The sequence below is a fragment of the Danio aesculapii genome, chromosome 6 (assembly GCF_903798145.1).
Source record: "Danio aesculapii chromosome 6, fDanAes4.1, whole genome shotgun sequence".
NCBI lineage: Eukaryota > Metazoa > Chordata > Actinopteri > Cypriniformes > Danionidae > Danio > Danio aesculapii.
Genome location: NC_079440.1, coordinates 16912855 through 16927516, shown reverse-complemented (window position 1 = coordinate 16927516; position 14662 = coordinate 16912855). Strand labels below are relative to the sequence as shown.

The window sequence follows — 14662 nt, the reverse complement described above, 5'->3', positions numbered from 1 at the left end:
AGTCTGCTATGAAAATAACTAGCATTCACTGTAAAGTCTGTGGGATATCTTTTGGGATATCCGTCCGTGTATCTTTTGGTCCCTCAATTATGTTATAAAAATGTCTTTTCTTGTGATAACGAGATTTCATTAAGACATATTTTCCTCATGCATGCATATTTATTTTTTTGCTTGTTAGTTTTGATTAGTGTTGATTTTCAAATGCAATAAATCTGTTTATAAAACTTGTAGTAACAGTGTGATAATTGGTGGGAGCCACTAAATTTTGGCTGGTGCGTCTACATTTTTAAAGTTAGAAGCACCAGTGTTACCAAGCAAAAATGTTAATTTCGAGCCCTGTAATCTATAGTAAATATAGTTAAAATATTGTGAACAGCTTAAAAAAAAAGCTATTTTTATTGTTTGTATATGCTTTGGTAGTGGGGGGTCGCGAGTTCTTGACGATCTTACAATGGGGGTCGCGGGTTTAAAAGTTTGAGAACCACTGATTTACACAACAAGTGCAGTGTGTGGGTGAGAGGGGGCAGTGTTTCTATCTAGTTATATTTTGGTTCTCTGACTGCTGGTGTTGGTTGCTCTGTTGGAGAATTATGACAATTAAAGTAACTAGGTTAATTTCGATTTAAATAGATTAAAATTAAATAAAATATTAATCTAATATTTTGGGTGTTTTTTGTGCGTTTGGGTGGGTTTTGGACAGCTTTTTGGCTGGAAAAAGTCGGCTGTATCTGGCAACACTGCCTGCATTTTGTGTTCACAAGCTGTGAACAAGATGAGATTCTGTGGTCATGCATGACTGCCTGCTTCAGAACTGTTTACTCTGCCCTTAAAGGTCTCGTAAAGTGATTTGAAATGTAAATTTTTTATTCAATGTTTGACGCAATCTCAATTAAAAAAACTAAGAGAGGGTGGGACAAAGAGTAGCTCCTCCCCTTTAAAAAACAGCTAATAGCGTTTCAGTGGGAGTGGTTGAGCTCTAACGCATGAAATGAAAAACAAATGAGAAACGTCTTGAAGGGGGCGGGACATTTCAGATACTAGAGGCCATTTGATTGGTCAAGATTTGATGAGAAGCTGAAGTATGAGGTAACATGAAAAAATTGTTGGTCCATTTAGGAAGAAGTGAGAAACTGTAAGCTTTACATGTTTAAGTCAGTTTTATATTTTATAAATGCGAATTTAGTCACTGTTTTAGAGAACATTAGCTAATAGATATCCTTAAAACTGACAGACTGAAGCTAACATCTAAAAAAATTTTATGGGACCTTTAAACCCTGCTCCATTTTCAAAATTAGAGTTTCACATATATATTAAGGATAATACAAGCTTAGATAAAGTTAAAACCAAGGCAAAAAATATCATTGTTGTAATCACAATATGAAACGTTGTGGCCAATCAAACGCTTATCAATATTAATGATCCCATGTGGAGCTCATGAGAGTCTGAGTTTTGTTCCAATTGGCCTATTTTTTACTGAGATTTTACATTCACAGGATTTACATAAGCATGAGGATACAATGGCGTTTGGGACTCATGATATGTGTTTCCGTGTAGTGAACGCTTATTATTCAGCTATGCCAATGTATAGCCAGATGTTCATTATATGGCACCTTTAAATCAATCTAAAAATGAATTCTTGTATAATTTTCCAAAAATGTGATCCACTAGAGATTTTTAGTCTCATTTAGACAGCGTGTAATTTGTTCTATTAAAGGGGCTATATGTACAATTTTTATTTTATTAAGCTTCTGCCAGGGTATTAAAGGGATAGTTTACCCAAAAGTGAAAATTCTGTCATCATTCACACAGCCTACATATCTTCTGAACCTGTTTGAGATTTTTTTCTTGTGGTAAACTCAAAAGAAGATATTTAGAAGAATGCTAATAACAAGTAACCATTGATTTTGGATGTCAATGGCTGCTGTTTTTAAACTATCGTAATTTTTATTAACTGACCTAAATTACCTCACAAATTATAGCTACCAGTGTCGCTGAATTCTAAATATAGCTCCTTTAATAAAGTGTTGCCATGTCCTATCTGTTGAAAACCAAATGCTCTCGACTTACTATTCTATAGATGCAGATTAGATACTATTGTTTGTTGATATAGGAGCTAAATATTGTATATAAGTAGTCACTGCATGTCTTGTTGATTGATACAATGTAAATGTTATAAAAACGCATAGTTTTGTAGTTTTGGAAAGCTTCTAAAAATGTTCTGGTCAGTACACCTTGATAGAGAGGTGGTGGGTTTCGAGGCCTTTGAAAGAAAATTGACTTTTGCCTCAGTAGCATAACATTGCTTGAAATGTAAAATTACTCAATTAAATCCAGAGGATCCATACCAGATTTGAATATTTTACCCTCTGTATTTTTCCTCCAGTTACCTGTATATTTTCCATCCATTTGTATGCATCAGGCCAATTACATCATGACTTAGTTAAACGTTGTCAACGTTTACTAATTGTTTTGAGATTTTTTCCTCTGTTGAACACAAAAACAGATATTTAGAAGAATGTTACAAAACATCAGCCATTGACTTCCATAGTATGTTTTTTTTTCTAACAGATGGCACATTAGTTAAATAGTCCCATAGTTTTTGATTGTGAATATGGGTTATTAATTTTTAGTTTTTTACACTTTATAATTTTGTTAGAAGCTCTTGATGACTTTTGATTTGGAATTTGTAACTTGTTTAATCAAATTACTTTACTATGAAAATTGAAAATACCTTAAAAAAAGCTAAATAAACTAGTTTGCTTGTAAAGTTACAATTAACAGATAATAACATGGTCTTTAATGATATGCAACACATCACCTTTGTTAAATATTTAAATTTAAAATATTTATTCCAACCCAATAATAGAGTCTGGTAAAACAGCAATCCTTTGAAATAATGGTGCCGCAGTCTCTGTAAGGTTTTGGGGTAGGAATAAGCAATCCAGATTTTACTTTTGCAGACATAAAAAACAGAATATACAGTTGTGCTCAAGTTTATACTTTTTTTCGAGTCTCAGCTGAATTTTTTTGAAACATTCAGTGCCATGAACTGTTTTCATTGCTGCATTCTGGCACTATATAAACAAGCCTTTTGTTCCAGGTAGACTGATAAAATGTTTGCACCATGAAAACTGCACTCAGCCAAGTAAAGTACCTTAGTGTCTAGACATGTTTAACAGTGCTGGTTCTGGAAGCTTATTTTTGCCAATCATTTTGCCAGTTTTTATATAGTATATCAAGTATATCATACTTAAAGTCACCAAGGTACAAATGTGTTTAATGGCTTAATAAAGGAAAAAAACTTCAGTGAAGTGAAGCATTAGGAGTGACACAATCAGATTAACCCTTTGATGCAGTTCACATAATGGTCATAGACCTGAGCAAAGACCTGAAAATGGCATTTCCTGTTCTGAACTGTACATCTAAACTGGTGATATCTTAGGTTATCTTAGGTTATGTGGGTTAAAACAGAATGAAATTAGATTTGGTGAGATTTCATTTATCATTCCACTGGATAAAATTATTTACCCTGTCATTTTCAATCTGGGTGGTATTACAGAAAGCATCCAGATAAGTTTAAGGATATGTTAAGCAGATAACCTCAAGTTTTGATTTGCCCCAGAGCAGGTTATGCTTCAGGCTTATTATACCTTATACAGTTTAAGTCAGAATTATTAGCCCCCCTTTGAATTTCTTTTTTATTTTTATTTTAATTTTTTTCCCAAAAGATGATTAACAGAGCAAGGAAATGTTTACAGAATGTCTAAAAGCAGTTTTAATTCATTCATTCATTTAATTAATATATATTTATATATAGTGATTTAAGATCAACTTTATAACTACTAATAAGGGGCGATAATCACTCATGGTTTAGATGTTCTGTTGAGAATGTTTCTTGTTTTTCATGGTTAAGATACTCTGAGTTGATTGAACTTACACCCAGAACTGCAAATATTAAAATATGTTGAGAATATCTCTTTGTTCATGGAAGTATATGGCAGTGCAAGAGATGTGTTTCTGAGTGCTTTACTCATTGCAACGTTCTGATTGGTGAGGTGACGAGACTCTGAACATTTGTTTTATCTGTTTTATAAAGCTTTGCACATAACATTTTTTACAACCACTGCAAAAAATGCAGCACTCATTAAAGTCACTTTTGAACCAGCCGTCCAATCAAAGCGGAGGAGAGGTGGAACAAGTACCAAACCAACTGTCACAATATTAAGTACAGCAAAGGAAAAACAGTACTGGCTGTACACAGAGCCAGCATTTTTGGACTGATTCAAATTATCAGTATTGATATTCCGTCTTAATGCAACCGAAAAAAACACTGCTCCACAGAATCTTTCATGCTCACAGCTGTGTTTTCAGCTGCATAAAAACACTTTGGTGGACACACAGCCTGTTGGTACAAATTCTGCCCGAATTCTATCAAGGACAATCATTTTAAAATAAGAACAGTTTAGTTTAGCAAAATCATATATGTGGTCACACTTTACAATAAGGTTCCATTTAGTTCATGTCAGTTTATGTGTTTACTAACACAAACTAAGAATGAACTTGTACAGCATTTGTTAATCAAAGTTTTATAGATGCAAAAAAAAGCCCACAATGGCTCCTTCTACCTGAGCAAATTCCATTTTTCTATTGATATTTAGCATCAGTTTATCACACTGTGTCCTACTTGTATGTGATGTGACAAGAATCCAGCAACAAGCAATTTGACTGTCTGCACCAAACGCAACGTGACACAACAGAAACATTTAAATATTATAGCCATTAATTTAAATATCAGCCACTGCACTCCTGACGAAATGGTAAGGGTTCTAATTAATATATTACTATATTAAATTAATAAATATTAAACCAATTTAGCATAATTAAAGTACATAGGCTGCGCAGTGATGTTGTTGAGACGCTGATTTTTTTTATTTTCAAAGCGTTTGCTAGCTATGTATTTTCAAGATCTCAGGTAAACAATCTGCTGCTGCTTTTAGTATGGCAATAAATGTCATTCATTAATTTTCCTGAATTCCTAAAATTCCTGATAATCAGGGGTCACCACAGCAGAATGAACCGCCAACTATTCTGGCTTATGTTTTACACAGCGGATGCTCTTCCAACCGCAAACCCAGTACTGGGAAACAATAAATGCAAACCTGTCAACATTGGAATGTGAAAATAAGGGATATGCCCACCATAATAGGAGACACCCCCCTCCTCCCTATATAAAACATAATCCCCAAATTACTAAATATGTTCTTCTGGAGCTGTTCCATTGTAAATAAACAGTTAAACGGTCAGTAATATGTTTTATTATTATTATTTACAAAAGAAAAATAAATATATACATTAGCAGCAAATAAATTAGCAAACAGTTCAGCTTATTAAAATGAATAGCTATAATAAACAAATAGAATCAAGTTATTAAATCTCATTAATCTTCACTGTATAACTTACACTTTCTGATTAAAGAGCAACAAATGAATCTCATTTATTTGGATTTTTTCGTTTGATTACATAAAAAAACAGAGGTGTCACTTTAATAATGCACAGATCTAACGTTATAACGAAAGCATTGCTTTCTTAATTTTTATGCTCATTTAGAACAAAATTAATTGTGTTTGGAAAAAAAAAAACACCAAGATCGACATCTTTAGATGTTATTATTATTAATGTGTATATGTCTGTTCAAACATGCACCCAAAACCCAGATTTTCGCTTCGCTTCAAATCGCGTGTACAGAATCCTTTTGGGAAACAGCGTCTATTTATCACTATGGAGCCCGTCAGCTGACAGTCACGCACTGCTATATGACTGTTTTGAAGATTGCATAGAAGGGGCGACGGCACCTGTAATAAAAAGGAAAGGGAATCCTGCCGTTTTTATATTTATTTCAATTTGTTTTCATGCCTAAATAAAATGAAAGCACAGAACAGACTTTAACTTAAGAGCAAGGGGCCTGGTGGTTCGGCGGTATGGATTGCGTATAGGGAGAATCGGCTCTTTAATGTTTATTGCCACATGATAAATGTCACGGAAAATTGTATTCAAACTCACATTGGTAGCATTTAATACTGAATAAAGCACATAATCGGTACCTGAGGTAATCATTGTCTTTGTTGTTTATGCTGCTGTTTTGCTGCGGAGTAGTGGAAATAGAAACTTTTTTTAATATAGAAATTTCACGCATCACCATCACAGATGGTTAGGAAAAAAACGTTTGTTTTAACATAAAAAAGATACCTTTTATTGCATGTTTTTATTGCGTGACACGTCACATGTAGTTACGACACAGTATCGGAAAGTGACGATTTTGTTCAATTTGACTCATTGGATAGAAACTTTGCTTTATTCGAAAATGTTTATGCGATATTGCAGTTTAATTTGCGTCTTTAAATGGAAACATGACTATTGCTAAAAATAAATAATCCTCCAAAGAAAATTTGCTTTTACTTCTGCTCCCTGAATGTTGTGATCTAATAAATTTCATCGTACAATTTTGGCGAGGTCTTGCCAACATACAGGTATAAATCAGATGTTCCACTGGTAGCAGTCTGAGGACTAAGTCCAACAGATTGAAGGACTTATTATCGAATTATGAGAATTCTCATTACATGAGAAAATTGAAAACTGAAATCGACTGACTTGATTCGTTAAAAACTAGAAGCCAGGTTAGGTGACACCAGCTCGCAGTTTGAAATCAGATGACTGACCCTCAAAGCAGGTGACTATTAATCACAATTCTACATGTAGGTCTCAGTACATGGACATTCAGCAAGAATCAGTTTTGGTCTTACCAGGTTTATCTAATTCATAGAAATAAGTGATCATAGCACATAGATGTAGAGATTAAGGGAGTCAGCTTGCATGTTTAAACCCAGACTAAAAATGTTCGGTCTCTGTTTCTGTTTGTCTGCTCATTTCTTTAGTAAGTCCAGTGGAAGCTCCTCCTCCAGTTTGGGGGATGTGATGTCATCAGGTGAGCCAATGATCTGCTGGGGGGTGGGGCTTTAGGAGATGGGGGTGGGGTTTCAGGAATCTCGCCGCAATTCGTCAGTGGATGATTTTACTTCAACACTGTCCTGCGTAAGGCTAAAGATCAAATGAACAGCTTCTTGTGAGCATTGGACAGTAGATCATGAATGACTTGATTGGCTTTTTTCACATTTGAAGAACTTGACAATACTTCATTCTGACTTTATTCTTTTCCTTCTCTTTGTACAGGCAAGCAGAAACAGAAAGTGGTAAGTTTGTCTACACAACGGAAGAATCTGTATCTACCTTTTCTGTCCAGTCATTGAAGAGATGTGTCTGTCACCACTTTCCTCAACACAAACTCTTCTGAAGTTCAGATTCAGCTCATTGTGCTTAACCCTCTGGTGTTGTTCATTTAGGAGTCACACCTGGGTTGTTCGTAAAACTAACCAGACTTTAATCATATAATCATTTTATTTTGTAATAAATGCAGTATGTATGTTTCATTTTTACGCTAATTTGAATTAGGATAATATTTATGGTAAAATTAAAGCAAAAAGTTATTAAAAACTATTGAATTGAGGCTGATTAGTGCTACCCTGATGTCTGTATCTAAATATAAATAGATACTAGGCTTTACCTTGCCTTCCCTATTTACTGTAATCATGAACATTACATTTATTAGGTGTTTGTGCCATGGTCACCAGAAAATAAAATGGGTTTGGTCCCACTTTATATTGTGACCTTAACTACTATCTACTTACATCCAAATATAAATACAATGTACTTAATGTGTTTATAATGTTTTGTGGGATATGCATAGGGTTAGGGAAAGGTTTAGTGGTATGGGTGAGTTTAAAGGTGGGTTAAGGTGTAAGGGATGGTCAACATTGTAATTATAAATGTAATTACAGAAATTAATTACAGATGCAATTGCATGCAGGTACAGTGCTTTCGGAAAGTATTCATAGCGCTTCACTTTTTCTAAATTTTATTAAATTCATTTATTTCCTCAAAATTCTGCACACAATACCCCATAATGACAGTGTGAAAAAAGTACACCTGTCTTTGGGAATTTTTGCCCATTCCTCTTTGCAGTACCTCTCAAGCTCTATCAGGTTGGATGGGAAGCGACGATGTACAGCCATTTTCAGATCTCTCCAGAGATGTTCAATAGAATTTAGGTCTGGGCTCTGGCTGGGCTACTCAAGGACATTCTCTGAGTTGTTGTGAGGCCATTCTATTGATATTTTGGCGGTGTACTTTGGGTCATTGTCCTGCCGGAAGATGAACCGTCACCCCAGTCTGAGAGCAAGAGCACTCTGAAGCAGGTTTTCATTCAGGATGTCTCTGTACATTGCTGCATTCATCTTTCCCTCTATCCTGACTAGTCTTCCAGTTCCTGCTGCTGAAAAACATCCCCACAGCATGATGCTGCCACCACCAGGCTTCACTGTAGGGATGGTATTAGCCTGGTGATGAGCGGTGCCTTGTTTTCTCCAAACGTAACGCCTGGCATTCACTCCAAAGAGTTCAAATTTAGTCTCATCAGACCAGAGAATTTTGTTTCTTATGGTCTGATATTCCTTCAGATGCCTTTTAGCAAATTTCAGGCGGGGATTGGCTTCCGTCTGGCCTTTCTCCACAGAATAACGCTGGAGTTCAGACAGAGTGACCATCGGGTTATTGATCACCTCCCTGACTAAGGCCCTTCTCCCCCGATCACTCAGCTTAGATGGCCAGCCAGCTCTAGGAAGAGTCCTGGTGGTTCCAAACATGTTCCCCTTACGGATGATGGAGGCCACTGTGCTCATTGGAACTTTCAGAGCAGCAGAAATGTTTCTGTAACCTTCCCCAGCCTTGTGCCTCAAGACAATCCTGTCTCGGAGGTCTACAGAGAATTCCTTTGTCTTCATGCTTGGTTTGTGCTTTGACATGCACTGTCAACCCTATTGTATTGTGTGTAGAATTTTGAGGGAATAAATTAATTTAATCCATTTTGGAATAAGGCTGTAATATAAAAAATGTGGAAAAAGTGAAAACTTTCTGGATGCACTGTATTTAGTCAAGTATAAGTAAAACATAAAAACATGTGTTTACGCAATATGAACATTGTAACTAATTATTAATTTAATTGTAAGTACATGTTAGTTATGGCCACTTAATATAAAGTTGGACTGAATATTTTGTGACCCATGATCTAATTTGAACATTAAACTTTAATATAAACATAATTTCAATGAACAGGACAATAGTCAATGAACAGTAGTGCTTTATCAGATTTATTATATAGTTATTTTTTGGGTGTGCAAGCAGCATGAGCCTATATAGCAAGAGTGACCTAAATACTATCCTGTATGATTTTCTGTTCTTATATAGTTAAGTAATCTCACACAAGCAAGAGTGCCATTTTCCCGCCATTGTCATTTATTTAGCAAACCAGTTGTGTTGGTGTGTTTCTGTTATACTCTCTTGATCTTTTAGTGTCTTATTTCTGTATACTTTATTCTGCATTACGGCTGATTTATTGAATGTGTTACTGCCATACAGTTCATAGCTGTGTTTTTGTGTAGATGTGTGAGTAATTGTTGTTTTTCTGGATCATGCCTGAATTTTAGGCTGTACATTTTCATCTTTTTTTATATTACCTCTCTTTTTGCCATCATTTTTCAAACCTAATCAACACAAGTGTGACTATTTTTTAAAACCATTTAAATTTTTTGGAATCAACTCTGGATGTTTTATTTTTGTGGAACGATGTTACAAACATTCAGATGAAGTATAGATTAAAAAAAATTATTATCTATATTTTCTATAAAATGGTGAACAACACCAGAAGGTTAAAAAAGTTTTGATGCATTAAACTAGTATGTAAGATGGGGTCAGAAATTAACAGAATGTTATGAGCCAAAATGTTCTACAAATTGGAGATAGCAGGAAAATATGCCCCAATATAAACTATATTGTGGCTGTTCCATTTCATTTAAAAAAAAAACATAATACGTATTGTTTTAATCAACAATAGTGCCATAATTACAATATCAAAAGTTAAAAAATGTCCAGATAGTACAGCTCTATCCTCTAATAAGATCCTTTTTACACAGTTTGTTCTTATTTGTGACCCTGAACCACAAAACCAGTTTCACATTGCACTGGCTTTCCTTTGGCAATAGCCAAACATACATAATATAGGTCAAAATGATTGATTTTGCTTTTATGTAAAATATTATTATAATATTAAGTAAAGATCATGCATACATATATTTCTAACAGTAAATATATAAAAACAAATTATTAATAAGTAATATGCATTGCTAAGAACTTCATTTGTTAACTTTAAAGGCAATTTTCTCAATATTTAGTTTTTGTACCCTTAGATTCCAAATTCCACCTACAGATTTTTAACTAGTTGTTTCTCAACCAGAGATTGTCCTATAGCGGGGGTGTCCAAACTCGTTCCTGGAGGGCCGCTGTCCTGCATATTTTAGCTCCAACCTACCTCAACACACCTGCATGGATGTTTCTAGTAAGCCTAGGCTACGTCCGAAATCGCATACTTCTATACTATATAGTATGCCAAAATCGGTATGCGAGCATAGTATGTCCGAATTCATAGATTTCAAAAAACAGTATGCGAGAAGTACCAGGATAACCTACTATTTCCGGCATGATTCTGAAGAGGAGAGAATTCATGGGAGTAAAGCGACGCAACTAACGCGGGTAGGTCACGTGATCATGACGAAATGGTGGATGTAGTATATCTGAGTTCCATTCGTACTGCTCACATTCATATATATCTGTATAGAACTTGCTTTTTCAACGGTCGAGTAGTACATTTGAAATTAAAAGCAGTACCTGCTGAGCAGTAGGGCGGTTTTCGGACGCAGCCCTAGTAAGAGCTTGATTAGCTATCCCAGGTGTTTCTTATTGGGGTTGGAACTAAACTTAGCGGCCCTCCAGGACAGAGTCTGGGCACTCTTGTTCTAAAGCTTACTAGTTCATGTTTCATATAATTAGGGATGTCCAGATCCGATCACGTAGTTGGAAATCACACAGTTTTAGACTCGACCAGAACCTCCCGACCAGGACTCGAATATATATGTATATGATATATATATATGTATCATACAGAAACAGCACACAGAAACAGCAACGCATGCGGCATGACATCACTTTGTTGCAGAGACGCTATTGGTTAAATGGCGGCAAAGTAGAACACAGAAGCAGCTTGAAGCAAAAAGCATGAGTATGTCTGCGGTCTGGAGGTATTATAAAGTTAATGACGACAACATTGCCATAGCAAACTGTGAGATATATAAACTTGTGATTGCCTACCGGGTATTTTAAATTGAGGTGCTATTTGTTTTTATATTCGATTTTTTTTTATATTTTCCAAAAGTATAAATTGAAAGTCCAAAAGAAGAATTGGTATTCTTTATTACTTGATAGTTCAAGCTACCTCACAGAAGTGCACTGTTTGTTAACAGAGTCATTCACTGTTAATATAAGGAATATCCTGGATCTGTTTCTTCACTCCTCTTTCTTCTTTTTTTAATGTATTATAGAAGTATTGGGTATCGGGTTTCGGTAAAAATATGATCGAGATATCCCTACATATATTGCATAAATCAAATTTTTCAAAAATTTACACTTATGACTGGCTTTGTGGTCCAAGGTCACATTAGGCAAAAATGTATAGTATTCTGATTGATTGAAGTAACTGATTAAATTCAAATATTGGGCATGAAACAAAACACAATTACAGTTAATGAAGTAGAAACCAATTCCAAAATATTGCCCCTTAATAGAGAAGTTAATTTCTGCCCCTGCTGTATGCATATACAGTCATTTACCTATGATCTCATCTGCAGACTGAACATGTGGCTCCCTATGATGTTGTGCCTTCCATGAGGCCTGTGGTTCTGGTTGGTCCATCCCTGAAAGGATATGAGGTATGTTGAGACATATCATCGTTAGACCTGGGTACTTTTTGTTGACTGAAAAAAATGCAAAAAATCTATCAAGAGAATTTTACAGGTGAATTAATCATCAAATAACACTGAACAGGAAATTCCTCCGTCAAGGACTTCGAGCTGGCGTTCTCTGTTTATGACTGTCCGTGTGTGCGCATTTTGGGTTATTGATACCAGCAAAATATAATATCTATTCCAGTCTCTCCATCTCTTCACACAGAGAAAACAAAAACATACTCCTCCTCTCCGCCGATTTGTTGCCATGGCAACAACCTTCCGGGGTCCAGGAGACGTCAGTGCTAGAAAGTAGAGCACGGTTTCAAATTAGAAAGAGACAGAAAAGGGAGAGAATAGCAGGGATGGTGACGGAGAGAAAGAAAGAAGGCAGGCGAGATGCCGAAGTAGAGGAAGTCAACAAGGAAAACGATTTATATGCCGTAACTAGATGAGGTTTTGCTTTATTTCAGGGCTGTTATTTATTCACAGAGCTGCTTGCCGTTTAAATCACAGCTTGTTTTATTAAGTCGAAGTTCATTTATGAGTTGATGAGCCAGGAGTTTTATTCTTAAAATCAAATTGAATGGTTAGCTCAGTTCCAAAAGCTGCTTCAGTTTGGAATGCTCACAAATAACACTTTGCAGAGGAGGCAATTAATAAAGTGCAACAATCAGGTTGCGGAAGTAAAAAAAAAATCACATTCATTTTCTCAAGAGAACAGTTGATTTTGAGCGATAACTCATTAAGATTTTAAGGCAAAGTGAGGGCTTACAGGTTGCTAATCAATAGGATATGTTTTTTTTTTTTTTGAGCCATTAGCCTGCTTTTTTTTTAGTATTCGTCTTTAGCAGCAGAATTGACCCTTCGCTAAGCCACACCCAAAAACCACCACACACCAATCGTGGCCTGTCAAGCTTTCAAGCGAGGGAAACAAGCCAAAGTGTTGTGCATATGGATTGTGCAAATCTGACACCGCTATCTTAAAAGTTTAGATGGGGTGGTGGAGTTTTATTCCCTTTCCAACACCTAAAACCCAAGGGGAGACATGCAGTTGATTTTCAGTCATTTATAACACTCATGTCCATGTCAGAGCTACAGTTCACTGTTGTTTTTGTCAGTCTTTTGGAGATTTAGTCATTGGTGACGTTATACCAGGTTAGTGTTTGCTTTTATGTTTGGTGGCAGATTAATATTTGCTGGTAAGGAAAATCTATTTGTTTACTCCTGCTATGTATACTTTGATTTGCATTTTAATTCATTTATTTTTCTACTTAACTGCAAATTAGAATATAAACTGGATAAAAAGCACACAAACATAATGACATTAATAGGTACTGTACATTGTTATGGGTCAATGATGCTCATATTCGGCACAAATCTGGCAATTTTGCTTTTCTGGCTGTTCTTTCTATAAATGAATTATGTAGAAGCACTGTCCATGTGTGGTTCCTCGTCGGTTAGTAACGCTATATTTCATTGCACAACAATAGTCTATCAGGCTTTTTGGCTAAAAAAGAAAAATCACGGTTTAATTTGTTATGATTAGATTATTTTTAAATTTCATCTCTCCTGCTGTGATTAAAGTTGTTGAATGGTCAGCGTATGAGGCGGCTAGGCTAACCTAGCTTCAATTTGGATTAAATTATTTTTAATCGGTTGCCTATTAAGTCGTACTACAGCCCTTTTTTGCCTGGATTTCTCGGATATCTCACCTGTTCGCCAAAATGACTAATTATATCCCTGTCAATGTCTGACACTGACGTATACATATTGTTTTAGACGTGCCAGGCTCGAAAGTTTGACAGGCGTAGCAACAGTAACTAAGGAGGGCAGGGTTTAGCGAAGGGTCAATTCCTGAAGAAAAATTACATTATCCACAATGCAGTCTTACCCAAAAGAGAAATCTCCAGTTATAAAATTAAAGAGCCCATATTTTGGTTTTGGGGTCTCCAACAACATGCTGATATGCACATACTTTCATTGTCTTATAATATGTATTTATTTTTGCCTAATTATCCCAACGACTCCCATATGAATCGTTCAGCGATTCATTTGTTAACATACCCCTCCTTAGCACGAAGCTAATCTGCGCTGATTGGTGCGATGATCTAGTCTGTTGTGATTGGTCGACTGCATTCAGCATGTGATGGAGAGAAATGCCCACCACGACTATAAAGTAGCAGAAAGTGTGTGAGAGCCCAATGCAGGAATGCAATAAAACAATGCAGTTAAACACCTGCATATAACTACTCTTAACGGTAACCCCAAGTAATAACAACGACACACATTCAGCATTAATCCACACAGTGGCAAAAGTTGAACTGGTTTGAAAAATTGACTGCATCACGCATGTCAGGAACAGCTGATTGTGGCCATAGCAAAGACAAACGGCAGAGGATTGCGAATTCTGAAACCCATTTAAATCAGTAAAGAAGGAAACAAGATGGAGGAAGTTTTGGATGCAAGATGTGAACAGCCCCATAAAGATTTAACCTGAGAGATACATTACAAGCACTCATCTATAATAGATAATTAATTACAAGCAGCGCGGGACGATTACAACTTATAACACACAATTTAATGCATATTTTGCAAACTACACAAACGAGGCGACAATTTTAATGACAATTACATGTTATGATCCGGAGGAAGAAGAAACTGGTCCATAAGAACTGTAACAGTTACTGACAAAAGTCCCTGTCAAAATCTGACAA

The 14662-nt window shown here is 35.7% G+C and overlaps 1 protein-coding gene across 1 annotated transcript in view; it reads left to right on the top strand.

Moving 5' to 3' along the window:
- The window catches only part of cacnb4b (calcium channel, voltage-dependent, beta 4b subunit), a 67276-nt gene that overhangs the window by 28356 nt on the left and 24258 nt on the right, over nucleotides 1–14662 (top strand). Inside the window, exons 6-8 of the mRNA XM_056459689.1 lie at nucleotides 6933–6982; nucleotides 7228–7247; nucleotides 11850–11930. Of these exons, the coding sequence (XP_056315664.1) occupies nucleotides 6933–6982; nucleotides 7228–7247; nucleotides 11850–11930 (151 nt within the window). The remainder of the gene's footprint in view (nucleotides 1–6932; nucleotides 6983–7227; nucleotides 7248–11849; nucleotides 11931–14662) is intronic.